The sequence below is a fragment of the Poecile atricapillus genome, chromosome Z (assembly GCF_030490865.1).
Source record: "Poecile atricapillus isolate bPoeAtr1 chromosome Z, bPoeAtr1.hap1, whole genome shotgun sequence".
Taxonomy (NCBI): Eukaryota; Metazoa; Chordata; class Aves; order Passeriformes; family Paridae; genus Poecile; species Poecile atricapillus.
In genome coordinates this window covers 42843935-42862489 of record NC_081289.1, presented here as the reverse complement: position 1 = coordinate 42862489, position 18555 = coordinate 42843935, and the positions used below count along the sequence as shown (strand labels likewise).

Sequence of the window (18555 nt, the reverse complement as noted above, 5' to 3'; positions counted from 1 at the left end):
GTGTGCTCTGCCACCTTGGCCCCTGGACTAGTTTGCTGAAGTCACAAGTTGCAGTGCATGCGTCTGTAACAAGTCATCCAGGCTGAGAAGCAAGAGTTCTTTTTGACCAGCTGATAGGGAGTATCCAGAATTGAGGCAACAAGAAGTTGATCGTGCAGATAAACAGATACTGAGGGTAAGATTTGTATATTGTGTCTATGTGAGGTGTTGCTGATACAGTGATGAGAAAGAGAGAAAATAGGTTAGGCAGGTATACAGCAGCTTGAGGAGAATATTGCAAATAAAACAGTGACTAAGTGGCTTTAATTGTAATTCAGTGGAATTTCCCCCAGGGTACCACGTTTCACAGGGTGGGGACTTCATCCTGCTGGTGCAAATATCAATTGAGTTACACTGCTAAATTAAGCATGGGCTGGTGTCCTGGGCAGATAAGTCACTAGTGCTGATACTTGTGAAGGCATGTCAGCAACACGCTTTCTTTGTTCGGTACTTTTGGTGGTACTTTAAAAATATTAATTATGAAGATGTGTCTTTTCCCTTTCACCTTTTCATCTCCTGAGAGTTATATTTAAGACAAAATATTATGAGCACTGGAGGAAGGTGCAGAATGAGCAGGATGGGAGAAGAGAGTTGTTTCCTTTCTGATTGCTTTAATAATGTGAACCTGTTAACTTTTTAAATTATGATTGATTTCATCTTTATTTGCTGTAGCATAGATATTTGGTAAACAATTACAATGTGTGTTATATAAAAATGCAGAGTGCATGTAAAAGACTTTACATGTAAGGACATGTACAAGCTTATAAAATAAAAGTTGAAAATAAATCTACAATTAGTTTTTGGGCTTCAGTAATTTGTTTCTGAAAAAAGGACTGTAACTTCCTAAAATACATCCTTTCCTCGATGTGATGTAAAAGGATCCAACATTGTACTTCCTCCTTAGAATTTCTGGGGAAATGCATTTTGCTGCCAACGTAACATGCTTTAACAGGTCTCCTGCTGGTCAGGCCTTGTGTCCTGCTGTGACAGCCATGACCATGTGTACAACTGATTGTTAGTGGGCGATATAAATCTGATTGGAACATGCCTGTTAATTGGTTTGAGAGCTCAATATAGACAATGCTGTCTTGTAGCAGATTGTGTAGATAGCCCTAGTCATAGGGTTAATTCTGCTTGACAGCATATCAGCAGCATCTTGAGTAATTACCCAACTTAAGTTTTCCCACAGTTGAATTGAGACCTTCAAAGGCTTCTACATTTACAAGTATTATTAACCGATATCTGAAACATGATGTTCCCACAAGGGCTAATTTTTTCTTCCTTTTATTAAATATACAGGTTATAGGGTTCATTTGCTAAGTGCTAAGCCCTTAGAAGAAAACACTACTTGTTAGGGACAGAAAAATCGGCAGTGCACGACCAAAGCTAATGGTGCATAATCCACACATCATTGTCTTTTCGCAAAGACTTTAAAACAAGTTAAAATTTAGGTCTGGCTCCCTTTCTCTCTCCCACCCTCCACTTTCCTCTTTTAAGAAAATCAAACCACTTACTCCTGTGCAGAGTGAGTAAACTGAAGACACACACAAACAAAAACCTCCTAGGATGTAGCACAATTAAGTGCAGATCATTGGATACAATACATATGACATCAATGAAATGGTGTCTGCTTCAAAAGTAGATTGGAAACATTCATGAATGAATTAAATCCTCTTAGTGACATTTCAAAAATGAAAATATCATACAAATAACTGTATGCTATGATTCACAGTATATAACTTAATCCTGGTTTAAATTTATATTTTATTTTCTTAATTTTGTCATTTGTCTTTTAAAATATCTTCTTTATAACTCTAAAGCATAGAAAACAGTAAAATATTAAAGATAATGGTTATTATTTGGGTTCAAATGCCTTTGAATGCATTAAATGTTAATGTACAGAGTTAGACAGTCTGGTTAAAGATGGTATTTGCAGGAGGGATCGGTCTGACAAATGGCTTTTATGGCATAAAGCAGTTCTTGTAACTTACGAACTTTTTATTTTCTTTTTCAGGTCAGAAACAAAGTTTGACTCCAATTCAGGTATGTTTACATTTACAGTGTTTTACTGAATATACATTATTCAGGTTAATCTCAAAAGAGTAGTTTATCAGTTCAAGTTCAGTTTAGTTTTAAACAAACTGGGGTAGGTCAGCCTTAAAAAGGATCTTCATTTCTCACCCTCTGAAAACAGCATTGTTACTGTGAAACATTTGCTTTCATTCCTTTCATTAGTTCCGGTCTCTTTACATTTTCCCAAAAGATGATTGGGAAGATGTATCTTGCAACAGGCTTTAATTGACCCAGGAAAATGATAATACAAGTAAATGATAATGCAGACTAAAGCAAAGGGAGGATTAAAGTTTGGAAATGATCACTGCAATAGAGGAGAATGTTTTTCTCCCTGGTGGACAAAAACATTTCATGAGAATTTGAAGTCAGTGCAGCCTATCTGTCAGGAAACAGATGATTTGTCATCAAATTTTCATGTCAGATGCAGGTGCACAATGCATCCCAGACCAGTCTGTAAAGCTCAGCTGAAGAGGATTACCAAAAGGCAGTCTCTCACAAGATGTCTTTTTAAAGAATTGTAATGTGTTGGAGGAATTGGGAAGGAAGTGAAGGTCAGTCTAACAGGTTAATGTGTATCTAACAAGAGAAAAAAATGAGGACAGCAAACAGGGGAGCAGTAGGAGTAAAAAACAGATATCCTAACACCAGACTGTTACTTACTCAGTTAACTATTCCTAAGTGTTCCTTAAATAATAATAAATTATTTTTATATATGTGTCCTGAAGCTAGGCAAAATGTACCTTGCCTGAAAAGGTAATTCAAAATACATTTTTTTTAAGATGAAAAAGATTGTTTAAAACAGGAAACCTGATATTATTATGGCAGTTTTGGTTTTAGGCCAATGTTATCTTCTATATAGTTTGCTTAATGCGGTGATTATAATTGCTTATAATGTTAGGAATTTTACAATATATATTAATCAGGTGTTTATGGAATAGCACCTTTCCTTTTATCCCAGTTACAGCATGATTTGGGTTTGAAGTATGAGGCATTACGCTGCTTTTTCTTTCCGCATTAGATTTTATCTTTGGAACTATATGGGAGTGAAATCTACAGCAGGAAGCATTTAAACAGCCAGTGCCTACATCTTGTATAGTTGTGTCATCTTGCTTCTATTATGATTTTAGTCTGTGAGTTTGAAGTTACTTGCTTTAAATATTTCTTGGATTAAACTCTATGCTAAGATTGATTTTTTGATCTTGACAGAACAGAGGGATTGCATGGGGGATAGCTTGACACATTTTCTGCCATTACCTCCTTTATTTTAGTGCAGTCACCAAAACTAGAATGTGGAGCAGAATGACGCACCTACTTTTCTGTTGAAGGGAAAATTCTCTCTGCAGAGCTTCAGTTTGCTTGGTGGCTTAAGCTACAAGTAGTTTTCTGACTTTCTTTTGAAGCAGTTCTCCTGCTAGGTATGCCATTCTGCCTGCCACTCCCTTGGCAGCAAAAGCAGGGGCATGGTTTTCCCTAAGGTAGCAGTAAAAGTTTGGCACTATTGCAGCTGTGGGCCTGCTCAGTACATGTCACCAGGCGTTTCTGACCTGGTCTCCTGGTCCCATTTTAATCTTTGCCCCAAATGCTGTACTTGGAACCGAGAATTACTAAGGTTTAATGCCTTGGTCTCATCCGTGCTGTGTCTTTCAGAACAGGTTTCGGCCAACAACCAATGTTAAAACCAAGCAACACCAAGGCTGAAAACGCCCTTATCATTGTGAGAGGTACAGCTGCCTCCTCCTTATAAGGAGAGCACTCATTTCTTCCATCAAGAAGCTGTTCATGACAATCAGATGGCACAGAGACTCTTAAGTTTCTCTTTTGTTCCCAATATGTAAGAGCAGAGAAGTGAAGATACTGGCAACATCAACTCAACATCTACCACCCAAATAAAATACCACTGGTATTGTTTCCCTACCAAAGAATTTGCTATAACTTTCCCAAACCAGACAATAATCCCAGACCTCCTGCTGAGTGAATGCATCCTGTTCACTCAATGTGCATTGGCAATGGCATCCTTGTAAAAAAACCCCTTTGTGTGTGTGGGTGCAGTGCCCTATGTAGCACCATGTTCTGCATTACACAGACCTTTGAAAAGTGTCAATGCAGTGTTAGTTTAAAAAGGGCTGCTGGCATCTGAGTCTGTATTTATGCAACCTCAAGTTTCTTGGAGACTCCTAAAGGTATTTTCACATACGTCATTTCATTTTGAATTCCCTAGACTGTCATTCCTAAGTAAAGTAATGATTCCACAAACTGGAACAAACATGCTTTGTTCTCATTTATCTTATGTTACTCAAAACAGTTCAAGTGTTGCACGTGAGAATGAGGTAATTTTATTATAGAATACATATTTTTTCCCAGGGAGCTGTTCCATAACTATTGCTTGCTCTAAATTAACCCCAGTGTTAATTCCAGTTAACTTGCAAGTCTAGATGTGCCCTTAATAAACATTTATCAATGCTTATTATACTTGTCTTTCCTAGAAATATTTGCGAAGCATTGAAGAATTAAAAGAAGTCTTTCTGAAGCAAGTATAAAGTCAGAAATACAGCTTTTAAAGTACCCAGTAGGCTCACTGCAAATGTAACCCTGGAAATGTTGTTCAACATTGAAATATTAGACAAACATTGTCAAGAGAAGATTAATTGGAACTTGAGCATTAACTTAAAAGAAGGCTGCAAAATTCCTACAGTGATGATCAGGATTTATCATACAAATAACTATAACATCTGTCGGGGACACACATTTTTCATATCATGACTAACAGCTCCATCTGAAAAACTTCTTTTTCTCTGCCGATTCTTTATAAGTCTATAGCTGGCAGAATTTCTGTCTCAGAGACCATGGGGTTAGCTTCACGCTGTTAGAAGATCATTTAAATGAAACAATTTTGCTTTCCTGTCATAATATGATGAATTCTACTAGTACTTAAAATAGATTTTTTTCCAACAAAGTACTTGAAAGCAAAAAAGGTTGTAGGAAAAATACTTTTTTCCTCACAGTTTGTTAGAGAACAAAGTAAACTGCAAAAAACCACAGGTGAAACAATTTTGTTCTTATTGCCAATATTGTGTTAGTGTCTAAAATGCTTATTGCGTTCGAGTGTTCACAGTGAAATCACAGGCAAAAAAAAAATCAGTTTTGTGCTGTGTTAGAAAGGAAGGACAAATTCATGGGCAATATGCAAGGACTCCAATGGAGTCTTTTTTGTGTATCTGCAGCTTAGACCATGGAATGTAGGATTCAGGATACAGAAAAGACAGTCAGGGAAGCACCATGTTATAGAAACATCTGTGCACTGAAGAAAAAGAGTGCCCAAGGACACACAGTGCCTTCAGCTGTGTCCATCATCTGCTGTGCCAGCTTTACACTTCTCTCAAAAAAAGAGACGTTAACTCCCAAACCTGTTCTTCTGTCCCTTGCTTCTACATATCAAATGAAATGTAAAGATAGTGTATGTGATTGTATGTCACTCTTTGTGTCAATACTTTGGAAACACTCCAATTAGTATGAGGAATTAAGCTGTAATAGCTGCCCATGCACCTAGAGGCTGTCTTGAGGGACAGCTACACATGACCTTACGTTGAATTCCTGCTGCCCCAGAAATCAAATACAAAGGAAGTCAAGGAGCCCCCAGCAGTTCCTGGAATTTCTTTTGCCTGCCTTGCCTGGATTCACAGTGTCAGCCAGTGACTCTGAAGGACATTTCTCCTCTCTGCACATTGCATTTTCCACCAGAATGAGTGTGTCCCCACATCTTCACTATTGCACAACATGCCACCCCTATATCACCATCAAGGTTCCCATCCTTTCCCTTCTCACCTCTAGTGTTTACTGGTATCTTTCCTTGAATGTGGCCACTACAATGTACTAACTTGCAAGGCTACATGATTCAGCACAGGTGCTAGAGAATAAATGAACAGAATTACAAGGTTGGAGGTGATCAGATATTTTCCTCTCACAAATTCCTCTTGGTTACACTTCCAGATGTTCTGCAATAGGCTTTCCAAACTCTCTGTATTGATGCCATGAGAGGCTACCAAGAACAGAGGCTAGACAGAGTTAAAGGAATAAAGTAGGTGTTTACTTAAAAGGCCTTCAAAGGATATAACTTGGGCAGTACAAGAGCCCAGCCGAGCCTACACCCAAGATGCATGACGGATCACATGTTTTCACTTTTATAAGTATTGGTCCATTTACATACTGGGGCTAATTGTCCAATTACAATTTCAGGTTATTAAGTCCCATCCTCCCAGATTGCTCTCCTCAATTCACTGTTGTTTATGCTTTTTGGACCTGAAGCAGTAATGGTGTCCTTAGTTCTCAGGCTGGAAAAGGATTATTTTGTCTAACTAAACTGTGAAGAGAACTTGCTAACACTTTATATGAAGTTCAGTGTTATATACTAATGCAGTACAGAATCTGGAAAATATGAAAGCTAAAACTTAAGGCATCAGTATCTGGCCTGATTTTCCATAGCCTGTCATCAATCCCATTGTATAAAAGTCATCACTACAACTATTAAGAGCATAAGGAACCCTCTTCCCAAGTAAGAGAGAAACGAAAACCAAAAGGCATTTTGAAAGTGAGTAACTTTTACTGACCTTTGCTACCAGGGAAGCACAAAAGAAATGTAATTTGCCTGAAACCTTTGGTAGACAAAGCAAAGTTACTTAGTAAAAACATCCATTGATCTAACCCATCAAAGATTTAAATACAGATTAAGAAATAAGTTCCTACATTTTAATGATGTCAGCTTCTCCACCCAGGTTGTGTTAGAGCAGTTCTTAATTTCTTCTTAGGAAGGCTAAGTAGTTTCAGGAACAGGAAGAAGTGGTATTCTTAACAAAACCATGTTGGCGAGTTCAATAGTGACCCTATAATCAGAGTACTTTATTTAAAAGATCTTGCAGAATCTGTAAGAGGGAAAAGTATCAAAATAAACTGAGATACTTAAGAACAGGGATGCTCCAGAGCTTTTTGGATGAGGTAAACGACCTCTTCAGATTCTCTTTCAGCTTAGAGGAATTATTTTCTTCTCTCTGGCCACCACCAGCTTGGATGCTTGAAAAGGTGTATGAGCTGGCACAGAGAGATGGTGGGAGACAGTTACTGCAAAAACAACAAAAGCTCAGATTGCCTTGTTATTACTTGTCAGTGCTATTTTGTTCTTGGCATTAACAAGTCTTCGTGCAGATTGTTGGGGATGCAATGGGTGGGGAGCATGGCCTGTTATATTTGTTCAGCAGCAAGATGATTTAGTCAGATGCAAACTGAACCGTCTGGTCAGTGTTTCAGGGCCATGCTGTAATGTGGCTTGGAGTATTAGATAGCTGGGACATCTCACTGGTACATCCCAGGGAACTGTGTGCTGATGTGTGGTAACTGATTATCGCCTGCTCTTGTATCACTTGTAAAGCTTGGCATCATTACACTGGTGACTATCTGGACGTGTTTGGCACTGCTGTGACCAGAACTGAGCTCAAAGGAAATCTAGAGCTGTGTAAATCCATTGGGACAACCACCACACTGCCAGCCTCGTCAGCCCCTAGAAAAGAGGAGGAGGCGAGACCATGGCATTCAGTGGGTGTCCTGCTGGAGCCCCCACACACAATGCTTCAGGTGCTCTTTGGACTTTAAGAGCTTATCTGTGGGGTAGGCTGCTGCCATACACCAAGCAGAGGACTATGGGGGTGTCTTTTGCCTGTGTGCCTTGATGAATTTAACAGGACAGGATCGTTATGGTAAATGTGTCCCCTCTTGTTCTCCTTATTTTCTCACTACCATAAAGTGCATTTTCCTGTTTCAGTTTTAGGCAACATTTCATTAAGCACAATATCTTTTGTGGCTGCGTGCATGTTGTCCAAAGTAGCGCATCTTCTGTTTTGATTAGCATGGTTTATGGGGTTATGAATTTGAATAAGAGAGAGATGCAAGATATTTTTATTTATTCCCTCTGGATTTGTTAGAGGAAAAAAAGAACATCTTGTTTGTACAAGATGATGAGAATGATATACAGTATTACTTGAAACCAGAATAAATCTGTTATTTGAAAGAAAAGGAGACTGTACAAACTAGCTATGTGATAATTATTAAAGACAGAAGATTCAATAAAGATTAAAATATTTAATGTTTTTCTTTCATTGATGTAGTGCTGTAAATTTATGACCATTAAGAAACCATATGAAAGATCTGTCAGCTTTTGCTATTTCACATTTTAGTCTCTTATCAAAACTGATTTCAGGTTTTGTAGTACTAAAAGTAAAGAGAAAAATGCAAGCTGCTTTTAATCAAACTGGAATGTTCAGCGATCACCATCACAATCTTTAGTGTTGATCTGAGTATGAAGCAAAGAAAATTAACTTGTCTTTTATTGACTTAATTTAGCGACAACCACAACCTTTAAGATGTAATGGCAGACAAGTTTGTGTCATGCCAATGCAACTGCCACTGTACATATGAGCAGCCATCTGCTTAGAATTAAGTCCTAAGTCAAAACACCAATAAGGTCTAATGCTGCCAGTTTAAGAAAGACACAATTTGCGCTGTGTTTTATGTGAGTAAGGACATCACAATCAGGTGATGCCAGCCAACAGTGAATTTGGTTACAAGGCCTGAAAGCAGTTGTGAAAGAACTGTAGCCCTGTCTGACTGATCAGGAGTCTTAGCAATCTTGCTTTCCACTGAGGGGTGAATTACTGTTTATTGTTATTTATATAGTTGCCTTGCCCACTTACTGTTCTCTACAAAGTGATCCCAACCTTTCCATCAGCCATGATCCAGGCATCTGAACAATCTTAGACTTTTTACTCCAATCCAAACACTGTGCCTATTGAGATCACAGAATCTATATTCACAGTGTTTGACTTTTGTGAATAAAACCGAAGCACCTAATTTAGCACTGATCTTTTCTTTTCCATACTATCTGTTGGAATGGAGGAGTTTCATTATCTGCATAATATTCCTTTCAGGTTTTGTCAGTGTCTGGCTTTCACACAATCCCTGTGTGTCTGTGGAGAAAGTAGCATTTCATTTGGAGGGATATTTTACTCAAGCTATTGCTATGTTGGGGAAGTGGGATCATCTTAACTAACTGTGACTATCTACCTCAACCTGTGAGCTTCATCTTGAGTCAGTTGGAAGAGATTAACATCCTCAGATGAGTTCATCCCTTCTGCTGGAGAAGTCTGTTTCAGAGTACACTGAATCACCCTTTTGAGTGCCCATCAATTTTAGAGTTAGGAACATAACTTTGATGGTTAAAGTTGGAATAGATTATCACTGGAATGCATGTACCAAGAGCTGGGGATGAGTGGATGGGATCTCGAGTAATTTTGTATGGCTGATGCTGTGGAGGCTTAGTCAGGCAAAAATCGTAAATTTAAGAGAAGAACTACACAACTGCTCCCAAGTTCTTCTGCTGGGTGTCTGTAAACCTCTTGTACACAGAGCTTTTGTGGAGTTTATTCATGAGAAAGATGAGTGTTGCTGTGATTATTTTAGTTCTATTTTTCTCTTTGTATGCATTTTCATTTCCCTTTTTAAATCTTACCTTTCCTAAACAAACCAAATCTGCTTATGTGTCCCCAGTAATCGTTACCCCAGAGAACTGCTGCATTTTTATAACTTTTTCTTGAATTATGTGTAAGAATTGTCAGATGTGGAAAAGCTGATAAAATATGTTTTGCAAATTGATCATTCATCAATGTTCATCTGTTCATAGGCAGGAAGAAAAATATGTAACTCAAAGAGATATGGCCTAAGGAAAATATGAGTGAATAAAAAATGTATCATATTCAATCTAGCTTCAATTAGGGCGCAAATATTAAACTTGTCTTTGCCATGTTCCAGAAAGCAAGTGACATTTTTGAAAAGCTAAATAGGAGGAGATTTCGCTGATTTTAAGTCACTGTTGAGAAACTTTTAGAAAGGCAAAGTCTTTTATTCTGTTAACTGCCCTAACCACACTAAGGAAGGCCGACATAATAAATGCAGATATGAAAACAGAAGGGTGTATTTTTGAAAAATTAAATTTAAAAATAGAAGCATTCTGGTTTTGGCTCTTACTTTTCATGGAGGTGGTCATGAGAACAGAATTCCTATGTTTATATTCTCATTTTAAAAGTGTTTACCTTAAGATTTATGGATTTTGGAAGTACTCATACACTCACTACTATACTATTGTCTCCCCTTCAGTCAGTGATTTTTTTTTTTCTGTCACACACACTAGAAGGGATTTAAATGGAGTTGCAGGAATACTGAAGCAAACAGGAGTGGAATTTGAAATGTCAGTGCTCAGCACCGACAGAATATCTGGAAACCAATTAAGACATATTTAGATTGAAGAGTGACATAAAAATGTGCTTGTGAATAAAAAAATCTGCTGCATAGAGTACTGTGTTAAGGGCATCAGGGTTCTCGAAACAACTTTAAAATGCAAGAAAGAAAGATACAGTGTTTCACTGGAATGAAAGCACTCCCTGCTTTCAAGTATATTAAGAAAAACCAGATTGAAAGACTACTGTCAGAACTGTACTTCAGGTAATGATACTATTAAGACTGTGGCAAACTGAATTTACATTGGTCATCAACTTGTTAACTGGTGGAGAAGAGAATTACAGGAGCTGTCTTTTTAAATCATTCTATTTTCTTTACTATCTGCATGTGTGACTCTTCCCTTGCCCCACAATGACAACATATCTCAGGCATACCTGTATCTGTATAGTTGTGGCAGTGTGGTTAAACAAGGCAACATTTTGCTGTTGAAGCTCAGCACAATGCTGAAATCTATGCCAGCAGCTGCTTTCACTCCTTTGATTCTAGGCATCACAGTACAGACCATACAAAAAGTAAGCCTCGCTCCTAAAAAAGCAAAGAAATATACATAGCAGAACTCTAATCTTAATTCCCTTGCTCTAGTCTCTGTGAAAGTTATTTAATGATAAATTAATATAAATTTTCATGTTCCACTTGCTTTCTCACATCAGGAAATCTCTTCCCAAAGGACGTACTCCTAGCCAGGACATGTAACACACCAGTTAGACTGTCTGGTGGGACATGCCCCTTCCTGGGTTCCTGTTTCTGGGAGGAGGGAGAGGGTACCTGACCACCTCCCCACTTCCTGTGAAGACTATGGACAAGTCCAAGTTTGGGACCTATGTCATCACTTACATGGGTGCCTTTTGGCATGGCACCCAGAGTGGCAAGGCAGCCTGACCGTATTTGGGTGGGAGTGAGGACACTGACCTTCATCCAAATCCCCATGGCCTTAAGATGATCAAGACAGGGATGGACTGTACAGAGACTCTGTCCATCCCTGCACCCTCTACCCTCCTTCCCACAGCAAAAAGAGTTATTGGAAAACTTCAGAAGCTCAAACTCATGAGATTTCTCCTGGCACTTTGCCTCCAGGAATGTTTCTACTTACCCACAAAATGACTGAGCTTTAATGAGTTTCTCTTAATTTGTACAAGCACTAACAATATATTTATTTCGCTTCTCTGCCAATACTTCCTGCATGTTTTTTTTTAGTTTTCATAAACTGTCTTGTCTAGTGCCAGGGTTAAACCTCACACAGATGGAGATGGACAGTAACACTAAAATGCCATAGAAATCATATGTGTTACAGCCTGAAGTTCTGCTTTAACATTTGGATAGGACTGTGTTACTTCAAATTTAATAACATAATAAAAAAAAAGCTCTGTTAAAGAAGCTGAAAGAATAAAGCAGAGTGTTCACTGAATTCATGAAGATTAATAGATGAAGGGCATGCAGTGTCATCTTCACTGCAATGTAAATAAGATTATCTAAGTTATGCAGACACTCTACCTTTAATTCAGGCTGTATTTACAGAAACTTACCACCCAAATCTCATTAGTTCAATGATATGGTTTATTTGTGTAGGTCTGTTTCAGAACTAATGAATGATGGGGAAGTAGAGTTGCAGCAGTGATATCAGGTATTTTAAAAAGATTCAAAGCAAGAGTGAAGAATGTTACCCTCACAGGAAACAAACTGATACCAACTGAAGCTTATGCAAATATTTAAATGATCTAATAAAGATCAGTGAAGAAAAAAATAAGAAAAATAGTTGCATGGGATGAATGCAGGAAAGTAGATCGTTAAACACAGGGAGAATAGAAAGACATGCTAGAAAAAAGATACAATAAAATTAATGCCTGTCCTGCTCACCCAGTTTACATATTCAGATGGATGCAAAGTCCTTGCTAAATATTCTTACTGTAGAAAGAGGTAAAATGTTCAAACAGAGGATGCTAAGGTTAGTCCCAGAGGGTGGGTTAGCCAGAACTAGAACTGTGAGATTTTTTGAGGACTAAACTTGTATATGCAAACAAGGCTGGGGGCTTCTGTATCCAGGCAAGTTTAAGCTGGCAAGCTGAAGGAAAAGATTTTTGTTTTTTCTATGTATTGAACTGGGGCAGGGTATGTACCACTCAGATTTTTTAACATACATTGATATTGGAAAGGAAACATTTGAAACAAAGACTTGCACTATATGCTTGCAAAATGAAGAGTGGAAAACAGGTGAGCGGTTTGATTTTTATGCAAATTCTCTTAACTTTTCCAGTCGAATTTTTTTGCAAAATTTAAGAATTTTTCAGAAAGTTTTTGAGACACTGGAGACTCTGGTTTAAGGCACTATTATTATGTAGAAAGAAACTAAAACCAAATTCCCAAACCTGCCATCAACTTAAAACTCAGGCCCCATTTAATTGGATGCTTAATAACTAGCACCTACAGGTTGGTTTCCTAGATTTTACAATCATCTGGCTGTGACAGCCTTTCTTTTCTGTTCTGCCCTGGTACAATGCAATTGAACCCTTCTGTGACCCCTGGGGATGCCAACAATAGAGATGATCAGTCATTGCACGAACAGCTCTCCAAAGGGTGATCACTTTGTTTCAGGCCTTTCTAGAAAACAATTCATAGTTATGCAAGTATTTTACACTTAATATTTCTTAGGGTGTAGACTGCAAAATGTGTTAAGGGTAGCAGAGTGAAACAAATATTACACCTAGTGATGGTAGTGCTGAACACTGAAAAATAAAGGTTGAACATTGGAAGTTTTAATACTGAGGCCTCTTCCTCCTCCTTACTCCACGTCCTCCCTCAAAAATACAGCAATGGGATGGTGTCTTGTCCAAATGAAGCACTATCTTGTTTCATCCCAAAAAGTTTTAATCAGGGTGAAAGTGAGGCTCTGAAGCTGATGTCAGATATGGCCTGTACAGGTCATTAAGCTGCCTGCAGGGGAGGGAAGTATTTTATAAAAGTCTGTTTTGGAACGTGGGTCAGAAGTCCTCAGGTCCTCTAGTTCTTGCTCTAAAGCCAGAAGCTTCAAGGCTTGTTTGGGTGTTCAGTGAGCTGCCTTATGGGGTGTTGCTTGTGGCATGGGAACCAAGTCATCTCTCAGCCACTAACAGTGCTGTTGGCTCTGTTCTCTTCCTGCAGCGATTCGGACTGTATTTTAGCTCTTTAGTTTCTTTACAAGAAAGAATCCTGTATTAAGAACACTTGAAGTGGTGCAATTACAGCATGAGCATTTAAAACCATGAGTATGCCTCACTTTCCTGGGTAACTGGGAAGAAGTTACAGAGTGCATAAAAAGTTTTTGGTGGGACTGCAAACCAATCAGGGTGCTAGACACCCTTTGCATTTCAGTGGAGGTCTGGGCTTCAAACAGTCCCTTCTAGGTAACTTAAAGCAGGCATTTTTTCCTAAGGCTAGGAGGGCCCTGCAGCCAGAATGCGTGTTATTTTGGTTGCAATCTCATGAAGATGTGAAAGGTACAGAGGGAAGACCCAGCAACCTCTGGAATTCCAGTCCTTCCCTGTCCCTGCAACTTCCACCGTTGAAATGCTGCTAAATCCCCTTTGACCACTCAGAACTTAAGTACACAGAGATGGTACTTGTGGGGAGTTATGAAGTATTTTTTTAAAAGTCTGAGTTTGTTGAATAGGGTTGGATCAGTACTGGAATATCTTGGTGTCAAAGGTTAAACTTTGTTACAGCTAAGGGTTGGGAAGTGACATACTGTAGCTTTTGAGTTTTTCTTATCTGTTTTTTTAAGACCTCACACCATGCTCAGGGAATTAAAAGTGTAGTGTATTTCAGTCCATTTCCAGAAAAGTGCATCCTCTGCTACCTGCTCACTGTGAAAAGATATAGCCCAGGTAATTTAAGTTCTAAATTCACATACATTGCCTTTCGTAATGCTGAGACAGAGGAGATCTTTGGAACTGAGACAGAGGAAATCTTTGGAACTGAAGGATTACAGGCTTATTTGAATTATAAAGGCACTGACCTCAAACAGCCTTCTAGTCAAATCTGTTGCTTGTGTGGGTAGTTTATAATCATGTTTCTGTGATACTAGTGCACAGATGTAGTGTCAAAGCTGAGTTCAGAGGTTTAGTTTATTCTAACAGTAGAGTTTTTATCAGTCTGGGATATCACAGTAAGTCATCCTTGCACTCCTTGCCCTGTTTTCTCACCTTCTACCTCATGTTGCCTCCAATGCTTGTTTAACCTCTTATTTAACTGATTGAGCCTGTTAGCCCAGAAAAAAAAAAAATAATTGAATAATCTTCTGGTTTAGTGAATTAAACTTTCTCCCCACAAACAGATAAACACCTGAGCTGGTGAACAATGAGGAAGCAGCAGAACTAAGACAACTGAGGGCAGGGAAAAGAGAAGGCAAAGAAGCTGATAGATTGTTTCAGCCATCCTAGGACACCTAAGTCTGTCCTGTAAAGCTTCTCCAGTTTGAACACAGAACGTTCAAAGCTGTTTAGAACAAAAGCCTCCCATGCATCTCTATGGGATCTCCTGAGTAGCAGGTCACTGACTGTTCTGCATTGAGTGCCTCTTTGGTGAAAGACATCCCTATGAAAAAGTTTGTTTCCAGCAAGTAAGCGTTTCATATTCCTTGTGTTTAAAAATCAGCATATTTGAATGGAAGATTTCCTACTGAGCCCTTGTCAAGATTTTGTATTTTGCCTTCTCTGGTGAGAATGTTTGTACAACTTTCCTTTAAGAAGGAGCCACAAACTCATCTCTCAAACCTAAACAAAGTCTCTGTACAGCTCCTTCCAAGGGCAAATCAAGGCTACAGTTCCTTGACTTCTCACTCCCAAGCCTGCAAGGAAGCACAAACACACAGTTTGCTGCCTTTTTTAATTGAAAAAGGAAAGAAAGAAGTAGTGTAAGAAAAATAAAATTAATAGAAGAAACAAAGTGGAAGGGCTGACAATTAGAAGTGGTACACATAAGGGTGTATGTTAAAAAACATTAAGTCAAATTAAAATCTCTACCTCCAGCCACTTTTTCAACTTAGCTATTTTTGCTTACTGTCTTGGTGTGGATGATGTTTCTGCTGCCTAACTGCTGTTTTGTTAAAAATTCTTCCAGTCAAGCCTGCTCTACAAGTATCTCCTCTATTGCTTCATAGTAGAGTTCTCCTGGCAGAAGTTTTGGTAGTAGGGAACCAAATAAACAACTGCATGTATAAGGTGTTAATCGACTTTACTTCAGTAAGTTTAGAATACCTTGCAAACTCATTTGGCAATATTTATGCAAGGTTTCAGTAGTTTACTTCTGGAGTAAATATTAAAGTGAAATGAGCTACAGTTTTTGAGTTGGTTTTGAATGTAGAGCATTATTTTACACCTCGTTAGGTCTATTTTTCCTACTAATACAGCCGTGGCAATTGGACAAGTGAAAGACTGATGGGATGAACAAAGGCAGTGTTACTTTCCCGGGCATGCCAAATCCATTCTGTAAATGTGACATTAAAAAAAAAAAGGATCCCACACCACATGGCAGAAGTCAGGCCTAGAAAACCAAGAAAACCTGCACTACAGCAGTTTGCACAAGCTCCTGCATCTACTTACCTAATGTTTTCAGACACTAGAAGGATCATTTTTCCATGTGAAGCTAATTTGCTGATTTACTTAGAAGGTTTTCTCAAGGAAATACACAAAATAGTATAAATGTAGTTGGATGCTTTTCTGCTTTTGAAAATTTCAAGTTTTTATAAATGCTGAAAATAACTTGATACTTAGCAAGGCCTTTATAATCTCTCTTAAGTAAGAACTCGTATGATTGTTTTGGGATCCTCTGGTCCCAGCTTGTGCTGCAACAGTTATGGTGGAGGAGCTGTCCCGAGCATGTCTGAGGTGCCCTGTCAGAATAAACTGCGCAGGGGCAAAAACCTTTTCTTTCTCACAGCGTCACACAAGCTGTTGACCCATGTCCAGAAGACTTAAGAGTACTTTTTTAGGAGTATCACCTAGCGAATAGTTTGAGTGGTTATCTCCCACCACTACCTGCATCGTGTCTCTGGCGTCAGCGAAGTGTGAGTAAACCAGCCATAATATGTGAACTGTTCCACACAGAAATGTGCACAGCTTTCACAGATGCATCAATACTGTTGCAGATTTGGTGATACTCTATTCTCACATAATGATGACAATGTTATGGCTTTTGAATGCCCCTTGAGTTTTTTCCCCTGTAGAATAAGCTTTGCAGTGCTACCACCCCTTCATACCCTGTTTTCTTTGCCTGCAAGACTAAGATATAGCTGCTGATACAGGATTCTAAAAGGCTTGGGGGTAACGGAGAGAATTAAACATTCCTCTTCCAGATGCTGCTGTTCACAACACTTTTGACAGTTAAAATACATCACACATTCTCTTGTCTGTTTAATATAAACAATTAGTATTTTAAGTGGAGTCCAACATCAACCCCAAATAGGAGGATCCAGACCGGCAGTTCAGATAGAAAGCTAAGAAATGTTCTAAATTTATACAAAAGCAGTTAGCAGTCAGTTCAACCTATGCCTAACACATTGTCTACTGAAGCACATCAGACTGTGGAAGCTGAGAGACCAGTAGCTTGTCTTTTGAGGAAGAAGGTTTCATTTTTCATCTCAAAATTATTTCAGCACAATTTTTTATCAGCAATTTTTAGTATGAAATATAAAATCAAAGAGGAAAATCAAAATAAAAATATAGTATTTTTGTTTTCATATAATGAACTCTTTGTATAATGAAACATTCTAGTCAACCCAAGAGCAGTTTTGGAGAAAAGCTTGTTTAGAGAGTATTGAGCTTTAATGCAAACTCAACTTTAGTATATAAGCAACATGATGAGAATAGTGTCAATCTTAGTAATTTTAGGAATTCTAATATGATTGTTGCAAAGTGCAATTTGCTAAAATTTATTTCATTTCCTAAATGAGAGAATTTTTAATGGAAATGTTATAAACTGAAAAAGCTCCTGACAAAAGGCATTTGGGATGCAATACAATTCAATTGTAAACATATTTTTTGAGTCTAGACAATGTATAGCTCCATAGCACAGGTGAGGTAACATTCTGTATAATATTGATTCACACAGATGGTCTTAAAATTTCATTTATCTAAGGTTTAGGCCTTTGTGGGCATGAGGATCTCTCTGGAAACCTCTCTGTCAACTTTTCTATGTCAATATCTAATCATGCACCAATATGAACCTGGACTAGGTATAGCTATCATTTAGGGAATGAACCCTCTAGTTACTAGCATGGGTAAAATATCTGATAGGAAGAATTTCACTTCTGCTTGCCAGAGAAAAAGCTAAATGCTAAGTTATGAACTTTATATCAATTATTTTCCCTTCATTCCTTTGCAATGGTCAGTGGCCAACTGCACTTGGCCCTGAAGGATCTACAATAGTGCAAATAATGAATCACAAATAAACAACTTACCACCTTTTCAAAAGGAAGCCAGATAATTAATTTCTTTTAAATTGAGACTTCCTCTAAAACTAAAAAGTCCCCACAGCTTCTGCAGCCATCAACTCGGTTTGCACCTTAAAAAAAAAAAAATAGAAGCAGGGCACAAGGAGTAAAAATGAAAACAGCTTCAGGTTTTTCAATTTCCTGTTTGTTTAAATTTGTCCTTCCTGACATGCAGATTCATCACACTCCTTTCCTGGTGACTACTTCATTAGATTAGTTTAGTTAGGTATTCAGAGGGATTTTTATCTTCTGACTCATAAAATTCTTGAATTGCCCCAAGAATTTCCTGTGTCTGATTGGAATTTTATGTCCTTGTAGTTTTAGCTGGACTCCTTGAAGAAGTTGCTGTCTAAATTGCTCTGCTTTTGAGGTCTTCAAGCAGCAGATCAGGAGCCAGTTCCGAGCTTGATTCCTACTTTTCAGGAAAACTGATCCGTGCCAGCACTTCACCTCTTAAAACTGTAGTCAGAAATTTTTCTTAGTATTTTTAAACTCTTCTTTTCCTGACAGTATTTCCCCTTGCTGCCCATGCCCTTCCCAGGTGTCCACTTCAGAATATTTCTCCAATTCCAAAAATGCACCCCGGTGGCTCAAAGCGCAGCCTGCACACTGTCCCATCAGGTTTTCATCACTCTCTTGCTATA

General features: G+C 38.3%; 1 protein-coding gene across 8 annotated transcripts in view; it reads left to right on the top strand.

Moving 5' to 3' along the window:
- Window positions 1-18555, top strand: part of LOC131572987 (methionine-R-sulfoxide reductase B3, mitochondrial-like) — a 79140-nt gene that overhangs the window by 42426 nt on the left and 18159 nt on the right. For all 8 annotated transcript variants that reach the window (XM_058826468.1, XM_058826469.1, XM_058826466.1 and 5 more), the window contains one exon: window positions 2054-2082. In XM_058826468.1, coding sequence (XP_058682451.1) covers window positions 2054-2082 — 29 coding nt within the window. The remainder of the gene's footprint in view (window positions 1-2053; window positions 2083-18555) is intronic.